General features: G+C 40.8%; 1 protein-coding gene across 1 annotated transcript in view; it reads left to right on the top strand.

Annotated features, from left to right (window-relative positions):
- Positions 1 to 20,917, top strand: part of ush2a (Usher syndrome 2A (autosomal recessive, mild)) — a 231,796-nt gene that overhangs the window by 159,085 nt on the left and 51,794 nt on the right. Inside the window, 4 exon segments of the mRNA XM_062427527.1 lie at positions 12,651 to 12,874; positions 14,318 to 14,654; positions 17,410 to 17,607; positions 17,766 to 17,920. Of these exon segments, the coding sequence (XP_062283511.1) occupies positions 12,651 to 12,874; positions 14,318 to 14,654; positions 17,410 to 17,607; positions 17,766 to 17,920 (914 nt within the window).

A 20,917-nucleotide genomic window follows, 5' to 3' on the forward strand; every position in this document is an offset into this window, starting at 1 on the left:
AAACAGTGAAAGAGGAAGAAAGTCAGTGAGAGAAAAAAAAACAGGAGAACAGAAGAGTGGTGAAGAGCTAGATGGAGCAGATTAAAGGAGGAGTGAAGGGTATCCCATTGTGCCCAGCTGATAGACTAGGTTAGGCTGATGTGATTATGGGGTCCCTGAAGTGCGATCTATCACACATTACCGTCCACACTGTCAACAACCATACACACACACTGCAGGGGAACAGCAATGCCAGGAGACAGCCGTCTGGCAACAGATACACGTACCGGCTTGCGTGCACATGTGCACGCATAGATATGCAAACACACATCCACACACAAGCAAATCAACAATCATACTCAACGATACACACTCACAAGAAAAGCATGCATGTGTATAAACACAGAATTGTGTGCACATGTGCACTCATCCCAAAACATGCAACACACAGTTACACAAGTGCTCTAGGCTGGACTATTTGATTTGAAACAGGAAAGCATCCAGAGTAAATCAGGTGAAATACAATTAGGGTCAGAAACATCACCTCATCCAGCCTGTACTCACCAAACACAAAAACACAAAGCTGCATCAGTGGACAGTGTTTTTCTAAAACTTTCTGAATTTCACGTATTTATATACTGCACACGCGATTATTTCAGGTTTGAAGTATATTTGTGATTACTTTATTCTCTCTTTTTTTTGGGTTGTCAGCAGTGTTGGGGGTACTTGGATTACTTTTTTGATGTAACGAGTAATTTAACACGTTAGGTCCGCAGTTTAAGTACTCAGTTGTTTAGTTACATTGTCAAAAAGGTGATCTGTTATTTTTAACCAACTATTCCTGTAACTTTTCCCACAAGAAAAGAAAATCCGCCATAAATTTGCACCGTTACTACTTTTTTGGCAGGCAGTTACCTGGCTACGTGCTCTGGTTATATCACTGCGCATGTATGGCAGTTGGGCGAGCAAGATGGGACAGCATTCATTTCGGTGACATATTCACATTATATTTTATTTTATGGGAGGAAATAAGAGCAAAACATTACATTGTACCCGGATAACAAGAGCCTGTTGCCCTGTTTAGTGATGTAGGGATGTGTTTGCCTATAGCCTATGTAGTTTTTTAACTTGTATATGGGCATAGGTTTTAGAAGCCACTTTAATACAATAAAGAGCTGTAAATTCATTCCTGCTATTAGTGTAAAGATTTACAGATTATGGGCCAGACTTGGTTGTGTGATGATGGTACATTCATTATATTTAAAGGAGGTATTGACTAAAAAAACATGCGCGAGGAATTACATTACATTCATTTTCGGTAATGCAAAAGTACTCTAATGAGTTTTCTCAGAAGGTAATGCTGTAATGTAACTAGTTACTTTTTAATGGAAGCAATGTTGTAATGTAATTAGTTACTTTTAAAAGTAACCTTCCCCAACACTGGTTGTCAGTGTCACTCTATAATAGGACAGCTCCCAGTTTTCCCTCATAATGCGTATATCCCAGAATCGAATGACTAGTTTATTGATCAGCAGTAAAAACCTGCTTATTTCAAGCATGCTTTACTGTTTCTGTTTCTTTTTCAGTTTAAGTCAGACTTTGGTTGTAAAGCTGAAGTAAGAAGAATTTGATAATTTCAGACTTCGGCAGCCCCTAGTGTTAAAAGACATGGTGGCAGACGACAGCCATGCATGCTGTTTCTCTAGCAACAATCTTGATGTGTTGAGCAGGTTTCTCCATTCCCTTACCTCAATTATGGAAACTGGTCTCTCGTTTATACTCTATGACTCAGTCATCCGTCTCAAGCACATCTGACAGAACAGATGCATTTCATATTTAATCAGTACAGCTACCTACACTAGCACTAACATAAGAGCTCACACTTCACTTGCCCTTTAGACTTATAAGTGAGACCTAAAGCTTCAATTTAAGGCTTGAAGTCAGTTTTTTAACAACGTACTGTATGAGGGCAAATACATTATTCCTGTCAAAATGCTTATTAATGCACAGCAGTCCTGTGTCTGAACAAATCCAGTGTGACAATCAGCTGCTGCTGCTGTGCTGCTGATGTTTGTGACCAGTGTAGATTTGGATTAAGTCAAGTAGGTACTACATGTCTTTATTCAAACTTACCTGGTCAAGTAACATCAATATGTCATCTGCAATGGCAGGTCTAACTTGTACTCTGGCCAGTTTTAATCTGGGGTATTATTCAGAGGGTCTATAATCCTTTCCTCAGCATCCCCAGTTGTTATACAATAACACACAGTCTCCATGCTAAATCCCTCATTTCCAAATCTGCCAGTTTGTTTAAACAGCTTTCATTTCACTTTCTAGTAGATTAAATATTGTTTGTTTTTGGACAAAAGTGCCTCAGTTTTGTTGCAACATTTCCTCCTGTGTTGCAGGTTCAAGACCAACTTTTAAGCTCTTCATTTGCTTCTCTTTTCTTCTCTCTCTGAGTTTGTATGTAAGATGTTTAGCTAAGACTTAAGTGAGATTAGATGGTGTTTAAGGAAACGTGTGTGGTGTCTTTGGCCTCCCGTTGCTCTCTGACTCTCCCTAAGTCCCCTGCCTCACTGTGCACGCTCCACTAATCATTTCCCCTTCACACTTTTACTTTATAGTGTGCAGTTCTTTAACTCTTCCATCTGCCCTTCAACCCCGCCTTCCCCATCTCTCACTGTGTGTGCCACAGTAAATGGCCTCCCCAGCTCACTTTTTCTTAAAGTGAATGAATCTTAAAAATGTGTGCATTTCTTTAACTCCTTCCCTTACTCCATCCCTCTGTCCCAGCCCAGCAAGCCCTATCCAAACGTTCAAGGACAAATCTGAATATCCCTTTTCACCGTTTAAGTGTTAAAAGCCTGGCGGTGCCGGGGTGTTATCTTAACGCGCCTTGCCGTGCCATCATCAGAGCGCGTGATGAAAATGGCTGTGATGATGCTAAAAGAAAAAAAGAGGAGGGGGAGAAAAAAGTAATAATCAAATATGTTTTTCAAGGGCACAGTGACCATTTACTGAAGGAAAATTATCCCAGTAGTTAAGCTTGCTCACTCTGAGCCCGGTGGAGTTGTGAGAATGGATGCATTTGTGTGTACAAGTGTGTGCAAGTGTGCATGGTTTGTATCTTCAACTTGGTGAATACTTTCTTCACTTTTGTTTTTGCATATATACATGTTTCTTTATGCATTGAGACAAACATCCTTTGCACGTCCTTTCATGGTTTCTGCCAAAAGATTCTCATCAGCTTCAGTGTTTTTTTTTCTCTGTTTATGTGTATGTGTGTGTGCTTGCGCTCACATACACGTATATCATTGCCAAAAGCCCCTCATCGATGATGGGTAGCAAATGGCCAACAGTAGTGCATTCCAAACAGCAGCGTCTGGCTGCTTTTGAAGATAGAGTACTCTCTGAACACAGGAAGACATTTCTCTCTCTGTTAATGTATTTATGATGATGGCTTTTCTATTAGGTTTACTTTAATGACTGGCAAGAATAAAACCAAAGGCTGTCAGGAGCACAGAGATGAGGACAGTCTGCGCTGTGTGTGTTGTGGCTGCATGTGTGTGTTTGTGTATTTTATTTGTCCTTGTGTTATTCTTGATGTTGATAGTGTTAAGCATTATGTTTTATCGAAATTTGAGTAAAAAAATGTAATAAAATAGACACAGGATCCAAGTATGGACAAAGAGCAGATTGCCACTTGAACAAAAAAACACTATTCATACACACACACACTCACACACACACACACACACACACACACACACACACACACACACACACACACACACACACACACACAGAGAGAGAGAGAGACCTACACATTTGAAGCAAGAGATTATGATAGGATGTATTTGTGAGTATACCTGTATGGGCTATTTCACAGATTTGATTAGCTTTCTAAATGCTTTTGCATTAATGTGTTTTACAATTATTAAAGCCTTTCAATCCAATTCAACTCTGTTATTTATACACAACAGACTAGTGACTAGTTTTAGTTAACCTCCACATGGACAGGATCTACAATGTCAGTCTGTTGTCTGCTGTAAAGTTCACTTAGTAATTCCACATCACATGCTAAGTGTACTAATAAAACATTCATTTTTGTACTCACTCACTAATTTGTTGCAATCCACAGGAAACTACTAAACAGTATGCTACATTCTTTATTTTAGCTAATCTTATTCATCTCACATCTTTTAATAGTTTAAAAAAAAAAAAAAAAATTGTCAAATGAGTGGGACTTTGTCATGCTAGCAGCATGGTCTGTCAGTTCACCACTTTGGTCCGGACTGAAATATCCCTTCAATATTTGGTGAGCCTGTGACTTTTCCTTTCGCGCCACCAGCAGGTTGTTTGGCTTTTAATGAAATACCTCAACAACTATTTCAGGGATTGTCATATAGATTTTATAGACTTTCATGGTCCCCATAAGATGAACCCCACTGACAGATATGATTCCCCGACTTTTCCTGTGTCATCACCAGTAGGCAAACGTTTTCAGTTTTCCTGTGAAATATCTCAACATCTACTGGATTGAATGGCACAACATTTTGTACAGAAATTCATGGTTTTTACGTGAAATACCTTAACAGCTATCAGATGTTCTCTTCAGCATTATTTGTAAGAACTTTGATCTCTTAACTTTTCCTCTAGTGTGCCTGACTACAACCTCACAGAGCTGGTAGCAGGGCTGTAGACTCCTATGCTGCATTCAGCCACCAAAACACTACACAGCAGTTTGTGATAGAACAGTTCACAGGACAGACAGGATTTTACAACTCTGGAGAGTTATCATGGAGACAACTATTTCATCTTTTGTTGCATGAACGAGAAGTAAACAGCAGAAACACGGTATTCGTGTTACAAACTAATCCACCAGGATTAGTGCTTGCATGTCCACTGATTGGCCAAAACATTAAAACAATTAAACCACAGACAGGCAATGTGAATAACATTGATTAACTCTTTAAAATGGGACCTGTCAAGGGATGGGATATATTAGGTAGCACGTAAACAGTTAGTTATTGCAGTTGATGTGTTGGAAGCAGGAAAATGGGGCAAGCGTATGAATCTGAGCAACTTTGTCAAAGGCCAAATTATGATGGCTAGATGACTGGGTCAGATTATATCCAAAACGGCAGGTTTTGTGGGGTCTTCCCAGTATGCAGAGGTCCATGGAAGGACAACCGATGAACTTACAACAGGGTCATGGGCACATGGGGAGCGAAGGCTAGCCCATCTGGTCCGATCCCTCAGAAGAGCTACTGTGGCAAAAATTGCTGAAAAGGTAGTGCAGGCTATGACAGACAAGCATCAGAACACACGGTGCATAGCAGCTTGCTGCGTATGAGTCCAGCAATGAGTCTGTAATATTCCACAGTCAACTGTCAGTGGTATTATAACAAAGTGGAAGCGATTGGGAATGACAGCAACTCAGCCACGAAGTGGTAGGCCACGTAAAATGACGAAGCGGGGTCAGCGGATGCTGAGGCGCATAGTGCGCAGAGGTCGCCAACTTTCTGCAGAGTCAATCGCTACAGACCTCCAAACTTCATGTGGCCTTCAGATTAGCTCAAGAACAGTGCGTAGAGAGCTTCATGGAATGGGTTTCCATGGCCGAGCAGCTGCATCCAAGCCATACATCACCAAGTGCAATGCAAAGCGTCGGATGCAGTGGTGTAAAGCACGCCGCCGGACTCTAGAGCAGTGGATACGCGTTCTCTGGAGTGACGAATCGCGCTTCACCATCTGGCGATCTGATGGACGAGTCTGGGTTTGGCGGTTGCCAGGAGAACGGTACTTGTTTGACTGCATTGTGCCAAGTGTAAAGTTTGGTGGAGGGGGGATTATGGTGTGGGGTTGTTTTTCAGGAGCTGGGCTTGGCCCCTTAGTTCCAGTGAAAGGAACTCTGAATGCTTCAGCATACCAAGAGATTTTGGACAATTCCATGCTCCCAACTTTGTGGGAACAGTTTGGGGATGGCCCCTTCCTGTTCCAACATGACTGTGCACCAGTGCACAAAGCAAGGTCCATAAAGACATGGATCAGAGAGTTCGGTGTGGATGAACTTGGCTGGCCTGCACAGAGTCCTGACCTCAACCCGAAAGAACACCTTTGGGATGAATTAGAGCGGAGACTGAGAGCCAGGCCTTCTCGTCCAACATCAGTGTGTGACCTCACAAATGCGCTTCTGGAAGAATGATCAAAAATTCCCATAAACACACTCCTAAACCTTGTGGAAAGCCTTCCCAGAAGAGTTGAAGCTGTTATAGCTGCAAAGGGTGGACCGACGTCATATTAAACCCTATGGATTAAGAATGGGATGTCACTTAAATTCATATGCGAGTCAAGGCAGGTGAGCCAATTGGCCTCCAAATTCCCCAGATCTCAATCTGATTGAGTATCTCTGGGATGTGCTTGAAAAACAAGTCTGATCCATGCAGACTCCACCTCACAACTTACAGAACTTAAATTTTATTCTGCCAACATCTCGTTGCCAGATACCAGAGGACACCTTCAGAAGTCTCTTGGAGTCTGTGCGTCAACAGGTCAGAGCTGTTTTGGTTGGGGCCTATGCGATATTAGGCAGGTGGTTTCAATGTTACAGCTTATCGGTGCTCGGCCAATGCAACACTTTACCTCTGATAGAGACTTTAATTATGCAGCCCATACATCAATGGAGAGAGTAGACAGGAGTCCAGGATGTCTTGCATTGAAAAGGTTTATTATGAACGAATGATCAGTACACGTTATGTTCTGATGCTCCCTTCAATTCTGAAGTTTCTCTCCTCCGGGGATAGACTTTAAACCACACAGATAATGCCCAAGGTTAAGCCATGCCCAAATATGGGCAGCTCCAACACATCTACAATATACAGAATTTAGTCTACTGGTCTATAGACAAACATTGCTTGGACCTCACTCATGACCTTTGTCCTACATCCAACACTATATCAAATCTCTGACTCCAGTTACCTTTACCCCTTTCAGGGAAAACAGTCAAAGACATATCTGACCTTGGCTGCTATAGCAACACTATCAGAATGCCTCCTGTTTTCCCCAAAAGGAGCAGACTCACTGCTTACCAGTATCTCAAGGGGAGACACTGTCTAAACCCAAGATTTGGTGTGGCCTTGCTATGACCGCAAAGCCTAGTTTGACCCAGTGCATATTAGTTATGGAAAATTCCCTAACAACCTCCATTCAAATTAATGAGAGGGCTGTGGTTTTTCAGTCTAAACATGGCCTTAATCTTATTCCTTCCTCTCATTCCCTCTTTCAAATTCCTCACTCTATCGCTCTCTTACTGACACTAAACATACGAGGAGGTGCTTTCTGTGTACCAATCTTTAGTGAATCCCTGTAGATCAGCGAAAATATAACTGCTATTAAAGCATTTAGCCGAGTTCAGCGCACACACATGCAAGCACACACAGGTAAGGATGTCCCGATCCAGCTTTTTGCACTTCCGATCCGATACCGATATTGTAGCTTTTAGCATAGGCCGATACCGATACCGGCCGATCCAAGCATGTATTAAAGATTAAAGATATTTACTTATTTTGTTGTTATACTCATGTTGAAAAGGGTTTTACTCTTAAGAACAACTAGCCAACTTAATTAGGTTAGTTTGAATAATCCACAATGGTTGGTAATGAGAAGCTGACCTGTTTATTCTTAACAGGGTTAAATAAACACAAAATAGACAAAATAATAAATAGTCAATTAACCACACAAACTGAATTGGCATCAATGCTCTGCTCTTGAACAACAAGAGTGTAAACCAAGGCTTAAAAAGCCATCAGTGCAAACAATATTGTAAACTGTATTAAAAAAGCAAAACACACAAAAAAGCTGAGTAGAAAATAAATAGTGGGATGCTGGACAGGTCGCTAGGTGTGCTGAAAAACGCGGACCGGATTTGGGGGGAAAAGCTGAAAAAAACTGGAATGGATTACCTACATCGGTGCGCTGGAAAACGCGGACCGGAGTTTTGAAAACGAACTGGATCGGGAGTCCGGATCGGGATTTTCCCGTGCAGGCCGATCCGATATTGATATGCATTTTCTGCTAATATCGGAGGCCGATCCGATCCAAATATCGGATCGGGACATCCCTACACACAGGACAGATGCACGCAAATGCGCACACTGTTGCACACACGCCCAGCTGGTAATGTTGAGTAAAAAAAAAAAATTAACAGGAAGACAAGAGGACAACCAGTCACCTGGGAGAAGAGTAGGGGTGTGTGTGTGTGTGTGTGTGTGTGTGTGTGTGTGTGTGTGTGTGTGTGTGTGTGTGTGTGTGTGTGTGTGTGTGTGTGTGTGTGTGTGTGTGTGGGTGTGTGTGTGTGTCTCTTGCTGACATGTGTGTCCAGTCCACAAGGGAACACTGAGCACTGTTTGAGGAAGTCAATCCACTGTGCTTTCATCTCTCAACATGGCATATAATGTGGCCCCTCTGGAGCACAACGCATGCACATAGACACACACTCACTCACTACTTCTGTAGTAGTGTGTGTGTGTGTGATAGACACACCTGTATCAGCATGTATCTTTGTGCATCTGGAAGATTAAATAATAGAATGCAGTGGACATGAAAATAAAATACGGGCCACAAAAGAGTTGCTGTTGTGACCTTAAAACCATTAACTAGTCAGGTCAGTGTTGTTTATGTAATGCCAAATCACAACAGAAGTTATGTCGGGGCGCTTTTCACATGGGGCTCAACGTTCTCTCCTAAGCAAGCACTCGGTGACAAGGAAAAACTCCCCTTTAATGGGAAGAAGCCCCCCAGCAGTCTTGGCCTATAGCAGTATAACCAGGGGCTGGTCCAAAGCAACCTGGGCCAGCCCTAACTATAAGCTTTATTTAAGTCTTAAGCCTACTTTTAAATGTAGAGAGGGTACTGCTTCCTGGACTCCAACTGAAAGATGGTTCCACAGGCGATGAGCCTGATAATTGAAGGCTCTGCCTCCCATTCTACTTTTGGAGACTCTAGGAACCACAAGCAAGTACCTACATTCTAGGAGCACATTGTTCTAGTGAGCTCTTTAAGTTATGATGGTGTCTGACCAATAAAAAGGCTTTGTAGGTGAGGAGAAGGATTTAAAATTTTATTCTGGATTTTACAGTACAGAGAAGCTAAAATGGGGGAAATATGATCTCTTCTTCTCGTTTCTGTCACTACATGTGAAGCTGCATTCTGAACCAGCTGTACAGTTTTTGAAGACTTGTTAGAGCAGCCTGATAATACTGAATTGCAAAAATACAGCCCAGAAATACAATATGTGTGAACTAATTTTCTTTCCGAGACAAGATGTGCCTGATTTTTCCAAAAGTATGTAGGTGAAAAAAGGGAGGTCCTTGAAATGTGTTTATACACATATATTATGCTTATGCATCTGTACATATACATCTTATTACTCTTATGTAAGTCACTTTTTACATGCTCCTTTGTTTCTGTGTGCTAGTTTGTGTGCAAGTGTGCCATCAGTTTGACTCTGTAGTTATTCTTTGTGTGTGTGTGTGTGTGTGTGTGTGTGTGTGTGTGTGTGTGTGTGTGTGTGTGTGTGTGTGTGTGTGTGTATGTGTATGTGTGTGTGTGTGTGTGTGTGTGTATGTGTATGTGTGTGTGTGTGTGTGCATGCCAGAACGCCTGCACACAATCTTTGTATTTGTGCGCTTGCTCTGCACTTTGTGCCAAACCCCTTGTAATATATTCAGGTTTTTAAAAGCGTTTGGTTTGTTTAAAGTTGTGGAGGGGTTTTGGTCTCCTAGAGAGCTCGGATAACCCTAATCCACAACACACATTTTTATCAGTAGTTCATTGGCAGGGCTAAATATTGACTTATCATTAAGTGGAATGACTGAAACCCTAATAATAATTCACGTTGTCTAAGCACCTTGTGTTGACGCGGCGCTCCCGACGCTATTAACGAATGTATGCAAATCCAACATAAATCTGAAGATTAGGGCTGAAGCATTCTGCAATGCAAGAGAGAAAACAAGAGGTGTGTGATAAAATGTTGTCAACACGTACACGAACACATGCACAAATACACACAGCTTATTGTGAGGAGGAGAAAATAGGTGTGTGTTTCAAAACATTTAACACAAATGTACAACCATATCACACACACCCATACACAGATAACGCTTATAAAGACAGGGATTGAATTTCTGCTGAATGGGTGATAATACAATAGTGAAGTTTAGCAGCAGAATAGTAAACAGACGATGTAGACCTATGAACTGTGTGGATGCAGAAAGAGAGATAGAGAGAGTAGAGAATGGAAAGAGGAGGGTGGATGCAAGAGGAGAAGGGGCAGAGAGATTATGAAAAGAGGATGAGAGAGGAACCAGTATATATATGATCAAAAGAGAAATGTAGGTGGGCAATGGGAAGGAAGAACATGGATAAACTATGAAAAGTATGGAAGGAAAAGATGGCTGCAGAGGACGGGAGAATCAGGTGAGAAGTTAGGGTTGAAGGTAAGAAAGATTAAACAGTGAAAGAACAAATGGAGGAAAAGATGCAGGATATAGCTTGTGAACTTTAGGTCACAAGTAATAAAGTTGGCATTTCCTAGAGTGAGAAAAAAGTAGTGTTGTAACAGAGAACCATATTGATACAATACATGGAAAGACAGTTGGACTGTTGGAAAGTTAATGGAAAGGAGGCTAATGAGAGAAAATGTTGAGACGTTGAGGGCCTGGTGTCCGGATGAAAGGGAGGAGTGGAGGTTAGGATGCTGAGAGGACGAGGGATGAGTGGAGAAAAGCTATTTTGGAAAAGTGTTGAGCTGTTTATTTGCGCGTCATTGAAGCTGAAGTAAGGCGCTGGGGGAATTGGCCACCAAGCCTCCGCTCTGCAACAGCTGCCGCTGCTAAGTGAGTTACTAGCCGTCAGACTGCCTTTATGTCACACAATCACACACACATACACATGCATTTTCCTGTCACATGGTGTCTGTGATGGATGCTGTGAGGATATAATGCACTGGAACAGCACACGAGAAAATATGTGCCATTTTCCACTTTTGGCCTTTAAGCAAAATGATTGCTTATATTAACAGCTTTTCATGTGCACAAAAGAGTGAACGCTGATTAAGGTGTTAAACAATAAGTTATTTATCACTTCGCAACTAGCTGCAGCCCCATTAAAGGGCAAGGCCATGATACAAAGCAATGACTTAGTGTTTAATGTCTGCTGTCAAATAAAATGGGTACCACAGCTGGGGGTAGATAGTGCCACAGATCAGCATGTCATCAACTGCTCAGATAAATTTGCTAAATACCCTCATGAAAGTTAGATTTTTTTAACTGTAAGCTAAATAATCACAAAAGACCAGGGGTTCTTACAGTTTTTCAGTCTCTGATTTAAAATGAGAAGCTTTTACTGTTGGACTCTCATTAAAATACAATTTGTCCTTTTTCCATCAGCACAGATATAATATTTTACCCATGCCATTCCGTGCCATGCCATACTCATTTGTATTTCCTATGCATCCTCACAGCAGGGGGTTACTTTGCTGACTCAGTATTATAGCAGGAAAATATTATAGACCTAATCCATTGCAAGGCCAACCCCCCCCCCCCCCCCCCCCCCCCCCCCCCTAAGCTGTGTTGATCACCTTTATCTAAAACACATACTGTCACAATTGTGTTAATATTTTTAACAGTAAAATAAATAACTTAATGAAGTTCTGGACCTGTAAATGTTACTGTTGTGTAGTGTAGTGTGTTTGTTACACTACAATTTTCGTGATTTTGTCAGTAATTCATTTGAATTTCAAATGGAGTGAAATTAATTTGAAATTTGATATTCAGCTGCAAAACATTTACAGGGAAATGGAGTTATAGCATGTATTTTAAATGTCACCTTGCTGCTGAAGGTGAAGTGGTGGCAGACAGGCATCACCTATGACTGCCAGAGATGGCAGCTCTCAGAGAAACGCACATCCTCTCCCCCTGCACTCCTCAGACGGCATAGAGGAGAAGAGGCATGCAGGAGAGTAGATCAGTAGGAGAAGGAGAGGTATATGAGAGGAAATAACTTATATTCAGAGCAGCCTAAATACTGTTACAGAGATTAAAGACAGGAGGCAGCGGAGTTGGGAGGTGTAGAAGCAAGACAATATAGTCCACCATTGCTCAGATATTATGATTAAAATGTAAGACATCGGGGGGGGGGGGGGACCCTTCCATAGAGAAAGAGTTCACTATGGAAGGAGGAGACAGGAGAAAGGAGAAAAGACAGAAAAGAGGTGAGGACAGGAGCACAGGAGGAGCTGACACCAGCAGCTCAGCAGGAGCTTATATTAGTGAACATTCAATGCTCTGGGAGGACCAGAGGTATTTATACTGCAGATGATGTGGTATCACTGTAATCCTGCTTTGTTGAAAATGCTACTTTTGTTCGACAATCCTAATATGGTTCTCGAAATTTGCAGGAAAATTAAATTTCAAGAAGTTGAAACTGAATCATTTGGGGCTTAAACACATATGTGTCATTTTATGTATGTGAATGTCATTTTTTAAAGGTGGCTCATAAAAATGTATTTCCTTCACCTGTGTAACGTATTGAAGTTTTAACCAGTGTCATAAAAAAGTGAAGCTACACAGTCAATAATAATGAATTGCATATTTTCCTGTCTTTAGGTTTTATCTGCTGTGGTCCTGAGTACATAAACTCTTCAACCTCTCTTTGCTGTGTGGGCAGTGACGGATTTCCCACAATGCACCCTGCTGGCAATGCCACAGTCACACTGCAGTGCTGTGGGTCAAAGGTTATACGTCAGGAAGAAGAATGCTGCAATGGGATTGGCTATGACCCTCAACGACACATGTGTGCTAACCGGCCCACACCCGGCCTGTTAATAGAGGTACGTTTGCATGTGAATCCGTCTGCCTCATGCAAGAACAACTTGTACAAGCAGATCTGTTCTTAAATGGCATGTATGAGGGATTTATGAGAATTTATGGCATTTACTCATTTTTCTTGTAGTTAGAGGTTGCTGTTCAGCGTTCTCGTTTGCACCTGACATTGCAACATCACCTACTGTAGGCTTTAGTATTCCCTCATCTAATATCTCTGCGTCACGATTGCCTCCTGTATGGTCATGGACCATTTAGATTTTTTTAACATCCAACTTCATGCCTGATTGTGTATTCCATCTTCATTTCTTTAACAACACAGCACTGCCCTGATGACACATCATTGACAGCTGTACTAATAATCTTTTCTACTTGTCTGCTGATTTCCAACAACAGGACTTTAAGCTCAACACGCTTTAAGCAGAACGATCAAATCAAATGATCAAATCTTATGAGCAAGTGGCATTCATCAGGCTGAAATTAGTAATTTACATTTAACATTTGCAGCTCATCCGATGAATGTGATGATAGATACTTTGTCGCTGTATGTTACTCTTTTACTTACACCACAGCAACTGTGGGTTTTTTTTCAATTTGGTATCTGTATTTCCTGAAGAGTGCATATTGGGGAAAGAAAAACTATAGTATCTTGCAGTTCTTCACAGACTGGACTAGTAGTGACTAATAATTAAACAAGAAAAGCTAGATTTGCTACATATACAAAGTCATTACAAAAATGTAAATGCATCATTAAATATGAATTTTATGTTGTCAGTAGTATTACTAGTATAGTATTTAAGCACAACCCTTCAGAGGCGCTAGTTGGTCCCTGGATGACACATGCAGAGCCAAAAGAACAGCCCAGGTGATATGGGTAGTTTACGTGTCCAGTGGACATTGACTGAAATAGCAGTTGCATGCAAGAGAGATTAGGGGTTTGATAGAATCTCTCTGTCTCTCTCTCAAACTCACACACATTGTCACATCAGGAGTTGGGGATTGGGCCATGTTGTGGTGTTTGTGTGTTCCTAAGTCAGCATGAGACATGCACACATACACACACAAAGACACACACACACAGGGACAAAGGGTAGGAACTCTCATTAGCTCTAATGATGTCATTAAGGACCATGAATACCACACAAACACACACATCCTGCATGTATGTGTGTTATAGACACTTTAGACTTCATTTTAATTTTTGCTTACAGCATATAAGATAAACTCCGTGTCAGTCTGTTATTGTGCAGTGCAATCATTTATATGTTTTACTGAATATAAAGACTTTGAACCTCATAGTTCCCTTTTCTCCCTTCTTGTCTCCCTCTCCCCTGACTTTGCTCTTGATTGCCCTCACACTGTTTGACTCCTCCATCTTCCCTCCCCATCCATTCTCTCTCTCTTTCTGTTTTTTCCATCTCTGCCTGTCTGTTCCTCCTTCCTCTGTCCAGCACCGGTGTATGCGGGGCGCTGTGTGTCCTGTAGCTGCAGCCTCTACAGCTTACTGTGGCTCCTGTGACCTCGATCCATCTACGACCGCCTGCACATGGGTCCTGTCTGCAGACACACATCCCAACACGCCCTCAACATACTCACCTTCCATCAACACCACACATGAAACTGTCACCGCAGGCCTGTATATACATACAAACAGAAGTGATAACACATACAAAATGGAAAACACTGACAGTTATACATACACTGGCAGCCAGGGACATAAGGGAAGCCTGTGTCCGTCTCATGAGGAGGTCGTGTACAGCAGAGATGCCAACAGATACAGCTATACAGGTAATCATTGTATCTGTGTGTGAATACATGTAAGTGGGTATGTGTGCTCAGTGAAATAACAGGCCATAGTTTAGAATAATTTAGTACTAATACTGTTCAGGGGTAAGTATCTGATTTTTGCATTTTTATATTCTTTTTTATGCAGTTGACACAATTATTTTGCCATCTCTTTCATCAAATTTGTCTGTTTTACCATCTATCTTCAAAATAAATTTGTTGTGCCTCTTAAACTTCTTCAACCACGGTCATCTGCTGATCAAGCATGTTTTTCAGCCTTATTTTCTCATCACTGATCCTCACTATACTCTGCCTCAAACATGAAGGCTTGTTAATATTTGGAAACTAAAGTTTTAGCTGCTTGCGTGTCAGTTAGTGATCGGAGCAGCTAGGCAGATTAAACACCTGATTCTTTCAACCACTTAATTCAGAGAGGAAGTATGGTGGCTTTTCTTTTTTAAATTTGTAAATTTCAACTCAAGTTACATAAGTTACATCACATAAGTAGTTTCCTCAGACCATCCAGTGTCAGCAGCATTGCCTTTGTGCAATTTTAGAGCTTACTTTAATCTAAACCTTTATCTGGTGTCAGCATGCCTGTGTATGCCTTTACATATTTTAGTTTTAAACATTTGACCATTCATAATGTATTTGCATCTCTGCTTGTAACCTATGACTTTGCTGTAAAATAGGGCTCGCTATGAGGAATAACTAATACAGCATATAGCCATCTGTGAAACACACTCCTCGTAGAAAATGTGAGCCTGCAGAAACCGATTCTGCATTTACTCTAAATGTTTCAGCTGCTGCAATCAACGAGCTTTAGAGACAGATGCCCTTCCACACACTCAACACACACACACACACACACACACACACACACACACACACACACACACACACCAAGACAGCTGTTGCAGTGTACATTAATAGCTGTAACGTGGTAACTCTCTCTGAGCTGTACACTGGTGTGTCATTAAAACTTAGAGATGGGCGTTTAAATGCCATTTGAACATTCTCTACTATTTATCAGCCCAATGGGAGTTGGAGTGTATGTGTGTGCTGGTGTTTGTGGGCGTGTGTGTCAGGATTTTCAGTCTGTCCGCACATTATTTATCTGGGTAGTTTATTTAATCAAGACTAATTGTGGTTGTGGGTGCTATGTGTGTGTATGGGTGGTTGTGCACCCATAATTACATGTGTTTATTGTGTGTTGGTATCCCAGTTAGTTGCTGTTTAAGTGTGGTTGTTCGTAGAATGTGGTTTTCTGTATGCGTTTCTGTTATTTTGTATATGTGTGTGTGTGTGTGTGTGTGTGTGTGTGTGTGTGTGTGTGTGTAGCATGGGGCGGTTAGGATAAGAGTTTCTAGGCAATGCTGTGACACCATCTGGGCAGAGGCACATAAAGCTGTCGCCACCCACCATACACCAGATGTTTCTCGTGCACACATACACACACATACTCACACAGACAGGGTATCATGCTATACTTCCCTAGGTAAAAAAACCCTGAAAAGATCACACACAGGTAGGTCCACATGTGCTGCAAATATATATTACCCACACACAACTTATATTTTTAATACTTGTTGGAATCAGTTTTTAATAAAACACTTGATCTGATTTGTATAAGCATCCTCACACGTCCAGTGATTCATTTACATGTTGGTGTCATTGTGTGTATTTTGCAGCTTTAGTTTTCACAGTAGTAAAGACAAGAGTCCCAGATTGGCGGTTAAAACATGGTCTCATTTACAGCAGCAGTCCCTTAGCACTCTTAAAAATAATGCACATGTGTGTGTGTGTGTGTGTGTGTGTGTGTGTGTGTGTGTGTGTGTGTGTGTGTGTGTGTGTGTGTGTGTGTGTGTGTGTGTGTGTATGTGTATGTGTGTGTGTGTGTGTGTGTGTGATTGTGTGCAAGTGCATCTGTATGTATATATGCTCTTGTATGTGTACCTCACCAGAAGGGCTGTAACAACCTGTTTCCCAGAATGCCTCAGTCACCAACTGACATTTACAACTAAGCACCGGTGATAGTGCATATATTTGGTATATGTTCATATAACGTCTACTTAAATTGGCAAGACAACTCCCCATACACACATTTTTAAAACTGTTGTTACTGTGACCACAAATTCTTTGGATGAACATGTCTACCATATGTTTCATGAATGGTACTGTATATACTGCACAGATTTTACTGAAGGGCACAAATGTCCTAAGGATTTTAGGATACAAATTTCTCTGAATTATTTTGATGAACACCATTTTTATTAAGGTATTTGTTTTGTTTTTTAATCTTGCTGATGAGGAACACAGCATATTTTCAGACAAGAATAATTTTATTTCAAATATATATTTCTATTTTATAAATAATTTGTAAAGATTGCCCTTGCAAAAATGTAATCCATTCTCCACATTGTGCTAGTGCCATTACACACACTCAAATACATTAAAACAATACACCGAAGAGTCCATGTTGTAATGTGAATTATTTTTGATACTGCACTGATTATTTGATCAGATCAGTTAGACTTTTCCATTAAATCCAGATTTGTCCCCACAATAAGTCATTTTAATAGAATGTTATCTCTTCCAGAAAGAACTCACAGCAAATTTACAAATTGAGTTGTTTGCATAGTGGAATTAAAGCTTATACTACGTGCTTATAAGTGTTCAGTATAGGTAAATGATTTATTCATTGACCTATGAATTTACAAAATTGTTCTTCCCTTATTCATTCTTTCCTCTCTAATAGACTCATACCTGGAGCCCTTCACCACCTATGAGTATAGAGTGAGGGGCTGGAACAGCTTTGGACGAGGCTCCAGTGATGTTACAACAGTGACCACCAGTGAAGACAAACCATGGGGAGTGGCACCGCCCCGCTGGAGTCGGCTAAGTGAAGGAGATGACATCATCCAATTGCAATGGCAAGCACCTGCCAGGCCTAATGGTATGTATACGTTTTTGTGCATGTATTCATCACTACTTTTTGGATGTGCTAAAAAAAATATCATCCCCTTGTCTATAGATGTAGTTCAGTTCAGTAACTTCAGTAGAGAAGTGTGCACGATTAATGTTACGATTAATGATGCTTTTCATTTTCACCAGGGGACATAACCCACTATGTTATACTGCGTGATGGACAAGAGCGTTACCGTGGTGATGAGAACAGTTTCACAGATGTGGGCGGGATCAGGCCTTTCCAGGAATACAGTTATCAGCTGCAGGTCTGTAACCGGGCTGGTTGCACTGATAGCGCTCAGGTAAGACTATTTGTGTCAGTGCTAACAAACTGTACCTTTTTCTGTATCACACTAACATTTCTGTATTGCATCACATTAGCTGGTTAGTTACATTATGCTTGGCCAGTTATGACAATTTTAGAGCATTCAAAGCAAATACGAAGGCTGGACTTGTCTCAAAATCAAAAAGCATTAAAATGGCAGCAGCCATTGAGAAAAACAATAATTGCTGGCATCGATGAGTGACACTTTATAATTAACATTTTGTAGTTGTTTTGTACAAAAAGAAAAAAAATATATAAGTGATTGCACCTGTAGGTGAAATGGGATTTTCCTTTTATTCCAGCTATTACTGTTTTAGTTTAGGCTCTGCATTATCAGCCCTCCATGTAGAGCTTCCTCTCTTTTTCTTTCTTTTTCTCCCTCTCTTTCCTGCACACATTCACACAGACAGACACATACAGACACACAGCAAAACTGTATTCAGTTGTAGCACCCCATTTCATAAAGACATTATTCCCCTGTATGATTATCTAATGGCTTCTCGAAAGATGGACTGAGCTTCACTGAACTAAGCACCACTTTACTCTGTAGTTTAGTTCACTCCTTTAATTTAGCCTGAATACTTAAAGAGAAAGAAAGGTGTGGGGAAAAAAGTGTGTGTTAGTGTGTGCATGCGTGTGTGAACAAGACAGAGAAATCAGAGAGAGCATGACCGCCTCTTTTAATTAGTATTTGCATCATCTGATAAAAGGAGAACATACATATGTTGTTGTACTGTTACTTGTTAATTAATGTTGCTGTCAGTGTCTTGTCAATCATTTACCATTATAGTGGACAGTGTGCAGGAGCTGCTTTTGTTATTTGAACTCATCTTTTATTCTCACGCCTGTCAGAGTACAAGTGTGCAAAGATCACTTCTCCTGTTCTGTTCTGTTCTGTTCTGTTCTGTTCATGAAATCCCCTATTTCATATTGGGTGCATTTACAAAAAGCAATCTTAGAATTGGCCATCTGCAGTTGGCCGCTCTTCTGATCCATTGTTTGGCTACTGGCCTTTGAGCTAAATGTTCTTTTACCTTCTTATTAAAGCCTCTTCAGGAGCTGATTTTTACAGCAGAATACAGCTGTTCAGTTGTTCTGTATATTTTACAAATTATAAATCTGTTTCTGACCTTTGTTGTTAGGAAATTACAGTGTGTGATATTTTCACACTGTGTGAACTCTGTACTATTCCCATGTCGGAACAAGTTGTTATTTAGCCTTGTTTCCACTCTCCCTCTGTATGTGAGGCTCCGGATTTGCTGAGCCTACCTGATGTTTGTGATAGCATCCATAATAGCTTCACATAGAACTCCCCCTCCTCACTATCTCTCTTGGCTGTAGCTGAGCTGATATCACCACAACAATTAATTTCTCCGGCTTAGAGATGATGAAAGCTCCCGTTGAAAACTGTCTCTCTCTCTTTTAAAGCTAATTTAACATCTCATTATTTTGCACATTCTTACATAAAGAGGAAGCCTGTAGATGCGTCAGCGGGAGGGCTGAATGGACGAGAGAGGGAGGGATGGAGGTACAGTTGGTTGAACTTGTTGTGAGGTGTAGATAAATGGATGATGGATGGATTAATGTATACAATAAATGAATGCTGGGAAGAATGATGACAAATGAAATAGAAATGGATGGATGTAGGACAGAGATAAAGGAAGGAGTTGTATTTCCTTTTGACATTGGTTGGTTCCTAAACCCTAAAATAAGTCAATACATATCAGTGGGCATGCTCATGATTAGGCTGCTACTTGTAAATAGGCACTATTCTATGTTCATGGTCTTCACCTTGTTGTAACTTTCTTAGGGCCAGAGCAGCCAGACCCACATAAAGAGTGGAGCCCAGGTAAAATGAGTGAACCTGAGTGAAATCCAGTGCTGCAGTGACCTGTAATGACATTTACTTTAAAGCTACAACATAATTGCGACCACTAGAAGGCAAAAAGACTCCAAAAAACCTTCAGCAGCACAGCCCAACAATAACATATGTATGTGCTAGTAAACAACTGTTTAACTTAGAAAAACAGTACAAACACAGCAGTTGAGTAATCAGCATTATCCTTTCACTGTAATCATGTATCTTGGCCATACTGGACAAAAAAAGCCAGTATTGACTCAAACTTTGTTGTAGGGTTAGATCTGAATGTGTGCTTCTTTAGCCTGCAAAACGATTGACTCTCTTCATCATTCATTCTTTTTCTTTTACTTTCTGCCAGTTTATGCTGGCCAGTGTATACACTGCCTGCTTGCCTGAGCTCATTTGATGGAAGCATCATATTATGAACCAAAGCAATGAACTGAAATCGGCTTAAAGCTGCAGCTAAAAGCTGTTTAGAGCAGAATTGGCTGTTGATTCACAGTGTGTTCAGCAATAATTGGTAAGGTTATCAAAGTAATTCAGTAATTTGTTCCTGTTGTCTGTCTGAGTTTGTTTTGTACTCGTTTGTACTACAGTCACACTGTAAAATGTTAGAAGACACGGTGAGACAGTTGTAATAACAAATTCATTACTTAATAGTTGCATTGGTAGAGAGCAGGTAGACTGACACTGTAAAGCTCTGACATTCATTTATATTGAGTCTGTTTTGTTGTTGTGCCTGTCTGTTTCTTTTGTACAGCAGCCAAATTTGTCATGTAGTCTCTCTCTCTCTTTTATTGTCGCTATAAACACCCTACATGTGCAGTTAAATTAACATTTTGCATACATCTGATGCAATAAATTCAACATGATATTGCACCAACTAGACCTGTCATAGCTAACATGTCTCTACATGGAGGCAGACCTCTAGATCCTCATGCCTGTAAACTTTCCCCATTTACCAACTCTGTACACATGCACATACCCTCCTAAAGTCATACACACTTACACCACAAACTCAATCTCTGTCTTCCATGTTCTCTCTGTCTCCCTCCCTGTCTCACACTCACATACATATGTTCACACAAACAAGTGCACCCACTCTCAGCAGAA

The sequence above is a fragment of the Scomber scombrus genome, chromosome 1, assembly GCF_963691925.1.
Source record: "Scomber scombrus chromosome 1, fScoSco1.1, whole genome shotgun sequence".
In the NCBI taxonomy this organism is placed as follows: domain Eukaryota; kingdom Metazoa; phylum Chordata; class Actinopteri; order Scombriformes; family Scombridae; genus Scomber; species Scomber scombrus.